The 9313-nt window shown below is 37.1% G+C and overlaps 3 protein-coding genes across 4 annotated transcripts; 2 read left to right on the top strand and 1 right to left on the bottom strand.

Moving 5' to 3' along the window:
• LOC104717959 lies at positions 7 to 2152 on the top strand. 2 transcript variants are annotated; one of them, XM_010435971.2, is made up of 6 exons: positions 7 to 351; positions 516 to 665; positions 849 to 1107; positions 1181 to 1399; positions 1474 to 1616; positions 1693 to 2152. In XM_010435971.2, exons 1-6 carry the CDS (start codon positions 52 to 54, stop codon positions 1993 to 1995), a joined length of 1374 nt encoding a protein of 457 aa, XP_010434273.1. In that variant the 5' UTR covers positions 7 to 51; the 3' UTR covers positions 1996 to 2152. The 2 variants fall into 2 exon arrangements, with proteins under 2 accessions (XP_010434273.1, XP_010434985.1); XM_010436683.2 differs by having other exon boundaries at positions 1718 to 1887.
• LOC104702958 (putative F-box protein At4g17565) lies at positions 6426 to 7729 on the top strand. The gene has a single exon (XM_019244484.1). It carries the CDS (start codon positions 6426 to 6428, stop codon positions 7008 to 7010), a length of 585 nt encoding a protein of 194 aa, XP_019100029.1. The 3' UTR covers positions 7011 to 7729.
• LOC104719452 (membrane-anchored ubiquitin-fold protein 1) lies at positions 7913 to 9118 on the bottom strand. The gene is made up of 3 exons (XM_010437714.2): positions 8749 to 9118; positions 8252 to 8416; positions 7913 to 8150 (listed from the first exon to the last, which is right to left on the bottom strand). The coding sequence occupies exons 1-3, from the start codon at positions 8879 to 8881 to the stop codon at positions 8095 to 8097; spliced, it is 354 nt and encodes a 117-aa protein (XP_010436016.1). The 5' UTR covers positions 8882 to 9118; the 3' UTR covers positions 7913 to 8094.

Genomic DNA, 9313 nt, shown 5'->3' on the forward strand with positions numbered 1-9313 from the left:
AAAAAAAAAAAAAAAAAAAGAACATCGGAACTGATAAGCGAAAGAAGAAAAATGGCGGCAGCGGCCATGGCCGTTCATCTCCCGAAACATTCTTCGTTTCTTCCGAAACCCAAACTTGTAGTAGTGGATAAAAACATCAACTTTCTCGGTGGGTCATTGAGTTTAGGTCGACCCATGTCCGTAAACAGACAAATTAAAGCTCCGGTGATGGTTTCTGCTTCTTCATCGACGAGCAAGACCGTCGTTACTGATGACGTAAACGGAGATCGAAGCAAACAGTTTTATATTAACTTCACTGGCTTTCCTTTTCCTCTTGGCCCTTTCCTTAACCGGCGCACCATCAGAACCGAGGTTAGCTTTTTCTATTTTTTTTTGCTCCCTCTCTCAATTTCATTACCGATTCTTTAACTGGTCGTCATCTCCGATTAACAGACTCCACAAGTCAATGATTGCCCAAAACCACTGTTTCAATTTTGACAAAAAACACAATTTTTGAACCTTGTTTTTGTTTGAAGGCGGTTAAAGGTTGCATATGGATGCTTGAACAAGAACAAGCTTTAGGGTTTAGCAGTGTGTCCACCAATATACGAATGACTGTCATCAAACTCAAATCTGGAGGTTTATGGGTTCATGCTCCTATTGCTCCCACCAAAGAGTGTATTCAGGTTTCCCCTTTTCTCTTCTTTCCCACCAGATTGGATTTTGTTCTTTATGACTACTCCACAGAATTGTTGAATTCACAAAGTATGTATCATACTTTCTTGTCTTGATATTTTAACACTTAATTAGTGGTTGATCAATAGAGAAAGCGTGTAGATAGATGATTGAACTCTATTTGGTTGTGGCAGCTTATTAAGGAGTTGGGAGCTCCGGTTGAGTACATTGTCCTGCCAACATTTGCTTATGAGCACAAGATTTTTGTCGGTCCGTTTTCTAGGAAGTTCCCTAAGGCTCAAATATGGGTGGCACCAAGACAATGGAGCTGGCCATTGAACTTACCACTCGAGTTTTTCGGTATCTTTCGTGCTAATATCATCAAAGACGGGGACTTATCTACCCCATGGGCTGAGGAGATCGAGCAGAAAGTCCTAAGCTCCCCAGAAGTTGGTATGTTCCTTTTAGTAGTATTTTTGAAAGATTCAGAAATCATATTTTCTTATGGCGTTATATGTATATCCAGGAATTGGACCTTATGTCGAAGTAGCCTTCTACCATAAGCGGTCAAGAACCCTTTTAGTCACTGATGCTGTGATCTTCGTCCCACGGAGACCTCCCTCGAGTATCAGCAACGAATCCTTGTTGGCCTCGGCTAAGAATGGACTAGCTGTTAAGATACTTAGCAAAGGCAAAGACGTACCAAATGATCCAGTGGTTGATAACCCCAACACCCGCCAAAAAGGTTAGCACTTCTTAAAAACTCAAATTTCCCTGTTTTCAATCAACCAGAAGATCTCAGTGGCCTCTGTCTTGCAGGATGGGAAAGAATGGTTCTGCAAATCCTATTTCTTGGTCCCTCGAATCTCTTGGAACCAAACGCAAGCTTCGCAAAAATGTCGCAGAAGCTGATCGTTTCTCCCATTGTAAAGACTTTGGTCTTTAGCAAAGTCCCTGAGAAGGTCCTTCATCTATCAGTTTAAATCTTCTTGGTCCAAAACGGGGTTTGTTTTGATTTGATCATCACAAATGATTCAGGTAAGGGATTGGATCGATGAGATAGCACGTGACTGGAGGTTTAAAAGGATCATCCCAGCTCATTTCGAAGCTCCAATAAACGCAGGAAGATCAGAGTTTCTAGCTGCGTTTGGGTTCCTAGACGATCTTCTAGGGGAAAGATATGTAACTCGTCCTTCGCTCTCTCTACTCTTCACTTCGCTGATGGGAAAAGCAGCGAGCTATTTTCCTCCAGACGATATGAGAACTCTCTCTTCTCTTGATCAGTTCTTAGTCTCTGTTGGGGCTGTGAAAAAGACAGTCTCTGGTAGAAAAGGAAGATGATTTCGATTAAAAAAATAGAAAAAGGATTCATCTTCTATAGTCTTTAAGAATATATATAAAAAAAAATGATTTCAGTCTTGTAAGCTTCGATGTTTTGTTTACTGAAGCTCTCTCTCTTTATGGGTTAAAATTCTACACTTAGGGCTTTCTCATTTCACCGCTTGTCTTCATCTGTTGTTGAGAGTTTTTAGCCAAACAGAGAACAAAGGTAAACGTTACATGTCTGAGAAGAAGCAATTTATATCTAGTGATTCTTACAATACACTGCTAATGGAATCATTCAATTAATCATATACCTTTTGCCTTTTTGTTCCACCAATTAAACATGCAAAATTACTTAAGTAAAACGTTTCAAGAGTAGTCAATTAACAAGAGGACATATATCCCTTTGCAGCTCCTGATTTAATTTGTCCAAATTACCTTATTACAAAACCCTGCTTATGGAATCATTAATCATAACCTTTTGCCTTTCTTTTGTTTCACCAACTGATTTTCTGAGAACAACATTGTCCAGAATCATCCTGCCAAGAACAAATTGAACCACATATCTTCTGCCCCAAGTCATCTTCTTTGCCTAAACATGCAAAATGACCTGTTTCTTGCGTTTGTAAATCCTTACCAATAATTTTCTTTTTGTCTAACTTTTGATACTCTCACATGCTTTTGGAGAAGAATCATGGCTCTATGAATTTTGTTGCGTGTGTACTATGAACTGAACAGTCATGGAACCATATCATAAGAACAAACTTATCACATAAGTATTAGAGGAACTGGTTCACTGCCTTTTGTTGAACGCGAGTGAGAATATAAATGCACATACCAAATGCTCATGATTATCTTCACTAAAATTCTTCAATAAAGAACTACTCACATAATGAGGGATCACCATTCACCAATGAACAAAAATAAGTCTTACCATAATTCCTAGATCTCTCTCTCACTTGCATAACAAACAGACTATCATTATTCTAATCTTTACACTCATAAATCCTAAGAATCCTCATCATCAGCTTTACCTACGAAAGAAATTTTTAAGAAGAGAGAGAGGACCTCTGATGATCTCCTTCACTCTTTTAACTCACAGGTCACACCTTCAAAACCAGTCTTGATCTCTTGTAGAGAAGAATCCACATTTCCTAACACATATTCAATGGACTCAACCCGTGACTCCAAGACTTCCAACTGCTTCATTCCTTCTTGAGCGATCACATAGCTGCTTGGAAAAGAAGAGCAGCATACCAGATGAGTTGAAGCAACAACCGGAGAATTTGTGCCACAAGAGGTGCTAGAACTTTAACACCATCTTCCTTTCCAAACCTCTTCTGCTGAAAAGATCCAATCTCCCGTAATGTAAAAAATATGGAATAGCCATCCTTGATTTGAGCATCAGATATATGTATAAGTTTAACATGTATAATTTGTACACATTTTGTATTTAACTAATTTTTAATAAATTGTTTAGAAAAATAGAGATTTAAAAATATTATAATAATAGACAATGATTTCAAATACACACATACTTAGATATCATACTATATATATTATATTAAGTTAAACAATTTTAAATATATATATATATATATATATATATATATTCAGTGAAGCAATTTTAAACATTTATACTATGATATCTAAGTTAAAAAATATATATCTAAATGAAAAACAAGAAATATGACAATTTTTTGCATTTTGGTGTCGTAAAAATACATGTTTAACATTATGTATCTAAGTTTATTAATGAGACCGTTTTTTTGCCCAAATAAAAAAAAATGATTTATAGAAAGATAATCAATTATTTTTAGATTATTTTTTCCGAAGAGATTGGCTTTATAAATCTGATGATATCATCAAAATCAAAACTATAAAGGAAAAAATTGTTTTTAAAAAAACCTCAAATTATTTTTATTTGGATGTTAAATAACTAATAGTGTTTGGTTGGAAGAAAAATATTTAAATATCCAATATATAAATTGATGTCAAATGATCGTCAAAAAAAAATTGATGTCAAATAAAACCCCTACCCGTATATATACAATCGGTTTATTGGTTAGTATGGAAATATTTCTGTAAGGGTAAGGTGTTGGTATTGTGTCAAATCGAACCCGCCAAAAATTAGTGCTGACCAATTAGTATGGTATTGGTTAGTATGAAAATAGGATCTGCTAAACCCTAAACCCTAAACACCCGCCAAAAAGGTCAGCACTACTTAAAAACTCAAATTTCCCCTGTTTTCAATCAGTGGCTTCTGTTTTGTTTAAAAACTTGCAGGATGGGAAAGAATGGTTCTGCAGATCCTATTTCTTGGTCCCTCGAATCTCTTGGAACCAAACGAAAGCTTCGCAAAGATGTCTCAGAAGCTGATCGTTTCTCCCATTGTAAAGACTTTGGTGTTTAGCAAAGTCCCTGAGAAGGTTCCTTAATCTCTGTATCATCTATCCGTTTAAATCTTTTTGGTCAAAACGGGTTTGTTTTGATTTGATCATCACAAATGATTATTTTAGGAATTAAGAAACAGAGCTATAGAGCAGAGTACGTAGAGTCTATGTCTGTCTAAAGATGATCTAAATCATTTACCCCATACGGCCATACCATGATTCACCCCACAAGACTACAACTTTTTTGCAGCAACCTAGAGAATAGATCTGTTTAACACTGTAGAAAACAAGGTTCAACTCTCTCATTTTTGTATCTTTGTAAACAATCTATACTAACCACATTTAAGAACAAACTTATAAAATGATCCCAAACCGGCAAACCTATATGGATGAAGAAAAAAACATAATTTTGTGATTATTTAGGATTACATATCTGAGCGGATGAAATCAAAAGAAGAGGCATGAGACAAAAGAGAGAAATAGAAGATATCAAGAGATTGTCGAGAGCGGTCAAAGAGTTTATATTCTGGGACAAAACGATACTATTTTACACAAAGAAATTTAGAAATCCCCAAACTATACCCGCAGATATCTTTCACTTTTCATGAAAAAGTGACCACCTAGTACATACTCACACACATATAGCAATTTTCCAATTTCTTCGATTCCTAAACGTGACCACTCTTTCTCGTTTGCGTAAGCTTCAAAGGGGGAAGGCGTACTTTCTACTTTGCCATCTGGATATCGGAAGACTCTAGTCATACTCACTAATTCCTGCGGAATCGTTCCATAGAGGGTTCTGATCCTCTGAGCAAACTTGCGATCTAGTAGGAATGGTTCTCCAGAATAAGACTTGATTGTCTCTTTTGGACGATTCTGCTCCAGACGCTTCTTTATTTCTTTAACCTTTGCAAAAACGAAAACGGTTCCTGCCCCAATCCTCCTCACCTCACCTTTCTTGATGATAGTTTGTGATTCTTGCATCAATGGGTGGGAAAAGCACGAAGAATCAGTTGGACGAACGAGCCCTATGGACTGATCAGATATGCATACCGTCAGGAGCTCTCTACCTTTGGTGGTTTCCGGCGCCGGAACAAACACCACATCCGCCGTGATAAACGCGGGAGGCAAATCTTTCATGTAAAACCCCAGTTTTACGACGTGATTAGTGACATACCCAATAAGTGCGTTATCAAGGTTCCCTAACCTTGTACACAGAGATTCTGGATACCTCGGTCGATCCCTTACGCTTCTCAGAACACAGGTGGCTTGCTCTCCATCTTTTGTTTCTTTGGTATACACCGTCACCATGTTTGTGATCCCATCAAAAACACTCCAGTAATGTTGCAATGTTCCTCTTTTATTTACTGCAGACCATGAGTAGTTAACCATATCAACATCTATCTGGGCCAAGGAAGATGAGTAAACATCGAAGAAGGATCGAAAAGTGCCCGATAGAGTTGCCTCTTTATCTTCGATTGATGCATATGACGCCATTGTAAAATTCAAAGAAAGTTTCAAGAAAAGCTCTGTTTTTTTTCTGCAACTGTATCCAAGAAAAAGAAAGTGAAAGGAAGGAGAAGAGCTTTTTGAAAGCGACGTCGTCTTATTTATACACGTCGTACCTATCATATGTTGACCAAACGCAGCGTTTGGCTTATAATTTTTTTTTCAGTTGAATAATCGTATTTTTAATAGGACCAAAAAAACTCACTTTTTACACTTTTAAAAAACCTTTTTCCTGCTGGCAAAAAAAAAAAAAAAAAAAAAACCTTTTTCCTTTTATATAATAATAGTGTTTTATATTAATTACTCGAATTTCCGTTTTTTCAGATGCAGGAAAAAAAAATTGTTACACACTTATTTTTTTACGTGTGTTAATGTATTTATTTTACAATAATACTAACATTTGTGGCTATTTTTTTTTTTTTTTGGTTCCGTTATTTAAAATTTTTGGGTTATTTTTTCGTTTAGATAATTACAAAAAAAAAAACAAAAAATCATCTCATTTATGTAGGGTTACATTAACGAGGTCGAAACCTTGTTTGAGCAGCAATGGACCCGAGCAAAAAAAAAGCTAATCGTGGGAGACAAATAGAAGAAGTTCAGGGGGTTGCAAACTGGTCGGAGATATGTCTCGACTTGCTGAGATGTGTTTTCAAACGCTTGAGTTTCACATCTCTTAATCGAGCTAAATCGGTTTGTTCTTCGTGGCACTCTGCTTCGAGAGGCTGCGTCCCTAACCAAAATCAGATTCCATGGCTGATTCTCTTCCCTCCCAACGACAGTAGTTGTGTATTGTTTGTTCCGGAGGATCAAGACAAAGTTTACAGAAGTAGAGATCTTGGTGTTGACTTTGCCCAGAGCCGTTGTCTGACGACTTGTGGTAGCTGGCTCTTGTTGTTGAATCCTCTCATGGATCTCTACATTCTCAATCCTTTAACTGCTGAGAGGATTGATCTACTCGATACTCAATCTTTTAGATTAGGATGCTTACAATACGACCAAGCATGTTTTCGGATAGACAACAAAACCAAATATTACCTAGTTGTAATGTTGCGCTCTTGTGTGTTTACCAAGAAAGGAGATAACAAGTGGCACGACCTTCCTCTCTTCGAATATTATGAAGATTTTGTCTAAAATCACAAGGATCAAAAGCTCTACCTTCACTATGCCAGTGATCTTGTCAATATTTGGGATCTATCAGGAGATCATCTACGCAAAGATGGGGCTGTGTATCTTGACTATTTCTGCTTCAATCATTATGATTTCCCCTCTTTTCCTAATGAAGAAGATGATGAACTCTATTGGGAAAAGTTACGTGGCTCCAGGACACGCATTGCAGTCACAGAGTCCGGAGATTTTTTGATGGTATCAAGTATAGTACAACACTGCAACACATGGTATTTTCGCATTTACAAGACGAAACAGGTGGGAGGCAAGTGGGTAAAAATAGATTCTTTGGGAGATGAAGCACTGATCTATGACATGGGCATCACCGTTACCGCAAATGGCATCCCAGGGATCAAAAGGAACTCTATCTATTTCAGTGACGTTGATCATGCTAAAAAGGATCCACACCACATATTTGTCTATGATCTCACCACCCAAAAGATGGAACCTTTGCCACAATGCGTCTTCTCTTCCTTACCATTCTCCGATGCTCGTTGGTTCTTCCCATGATACTCTACTTGTATCGCCTCTGTTCCTTTTCATGTTTTATGCTCTATTTGCTTTTGAGTTGTTTTGTTCGTTTGTTTTTTCTTTTTCTTTCAATGCTAAATCCTGATGATACATTATCATTTCATTTGTTGTTTGCGAGTTTAGTCAAACAATTCTCTGCAAACAGTGAACGATCTACTAAATCATCTCTACCAATGATTGGGAGATATTCTAGTTTAGTCTCACAATTGACAATCCTGCTATGTTAAAATTCTTAGACGAAACACAGGGTTCCAAATGCAGAGGAGCTCAGAAATATAGCTAAAACAGAGTCTTCTTGTGTCTTAAAAGAGGATCTGAATCATATTACTACACCATAATTTACTTTTGCAACAAGCTAGAGAAGAGCTTTTGATTTATACTTATCTAAAAAAAAATGGTTCAATACTCTTTTAATTTCGTATCTGTATTAGTAAACAATCTATACCAACTGCCAACCACATCAGGGACCAAACTTAAAAGGACCAGAAATCTGACTCTCTCTTGAGATTTTGCTACTCTCTTACATGACTGCACAGACGCATTTGTTCATCTTCGGGTCACCTTTAGGCTTCTTTTCTGTTTCAAACATTGTAACATCTCTCTGTCAAGTCGAGAACATAATTTGATGCTAAACTGAGGAGCTAGAAAAAACGAGAAGAATCTAAAGAATGTTTTACCTTTTTCAGTAACAGGAGGTTGGATGATAACGTGCATTGTGGTGACAGCGCCTACGAGATTAGAGACTGGACTTCGGTAATCTTTAACCGTCTTGTTGTTCTCCAATACCTTCCCTGCGCTTATCAACTTCACCTCTTTCACTGTTCTCGGCCCATTCTCTTTCTCTATCATGAGTCAAACACAACAGAACAAAATGACAAGTGGTATGATCAGTAACAAAGCGTTGAACAAAGGTTTGTGTGGATAACAGAACAAGTAATTTTCCCTTAATGAAGCAATCACAAGAATAAGTACAGTTCTAGGCAAGGTGAGTAACATTCTAAGAATCTGAAATTTGGTAATGCTAAGTTATCCTAGTGGGACATGATTCTCATAACGACCAAACCATTGTTTCCAAGAAGATTCAAGCTTTTACAATCTCAAAACACAGAGCCTAAGGATGTTATAAACTTAAAAGCCATAGGAGTAAGTAAGCATATATAAAAAAAGAACTGACCTCTAGGCCATTCAGAGATAACAGTTTCCTTCAATGCCGAAACAGTTGTAGCATCAGGGAATGCTTTAGGACCGATATCAGAACCATCGGTTAACCGAAACTTGATCTCTAGTTGATTATGGACTTCTGCCATCTATCCAAGAACCAGCCAACCAAACCAACAAACAAGCCCACAAAAACTTTCCTCAAACCACAAAACAAAATCTCAAAAGACGCTTGACAGTTTCTCTATGGATCAAATCCCAAACAGGACCTTGTTCGCTCTTTATCCTATCTGCAATGAGCCAAAAAGGAACAATCTTTTGTTCAATAAGTGAGATTGTGAAAATGAAACAGGTTTAAATAGATGGATGATCTTTGTAAAAACAGAATCTGATAATAAATGAATCGCATGCAAAAAAGCAATTAAACAGAGGATTCTGAAAGGGTACAGAGATAATAGATTAGCATTTTGAAAAGATTGAAGAAAATTTTAAATAAGAAGAAAGGGATCTAAAGGAATGAACAAAACAGAGGAAATCTCCCAAAAAAAGGAGTAAACTTTAAAATCCCCCCCCCCCCCCCC

The sequence above is a fragment of the Camelina sativa genome, chromosome 1 (assembly GCF_000633955.1).
Source record: "Camelina sativa cultivar DH55 chromosome 1, Cs, whole genome shotgun sequence".
Classification (NCBI taxonomy): Eukaryota; Viridiplantae; Streptophyta; class Magnoliopsida; order Brassicales; family Brassicaceae; genus Camelina; species Camelina sativa.

Excerpts from the sequence above, each read along its gene's own strand:
- LOC104717959 (XM_010435971.2), top strand. The coding sequence starts at position 52 with ATGGCGGCAGCGGCCATGGCCGTTCATCTCCCGAAACATTCTTCGTTT. Across the intron at positions 352-515 it reads GGCGCACCATCAGAACCGAG|GCGGTTAAAGGTTGCATATG; the intron begins GTTAGCTTTTTC and ends TTTTGTTTGAAG. Across the intron at positions 1,108-1,180 it reads CCTAAGCTCCCCAGAAGTTG|GAATTGGACCTTATGTCGAA; the intron begins GTATGTTCCTTT and ends ATGTATATCCAG.
- LOC104702958 (XM_019244484.1), top strand. The coding sequence starts at position 6,426 with ATGGACCCGAGCAAAAAAAAAGCTAATCGTGGGAGACAAATAGAAGAA.
- LOC104719452 (XM_010437714.2), bottom strand. The coding sequence starts at position 8,881 with ATGGCAGAAGTCCATAATCAACTAGAGATCAAGTTTCGGTTAACCGAT. Across the intron at positions 8,417-8,748 it reads TATCTCTGAATGGCCTAGAG|AGAAAGAGAATGGGCCGAGA; the intron begins GTCAGTTCTTTT and ends GACTCATGATAG. Across the intron at positions 8,151-8,251 it reads ACCTCCTGTTACTGAAAAAG|AAAAGAAGCCTAAAGGTGAC; the intron begins GTAAAACATTCT and ends TGTTTGAAACAG.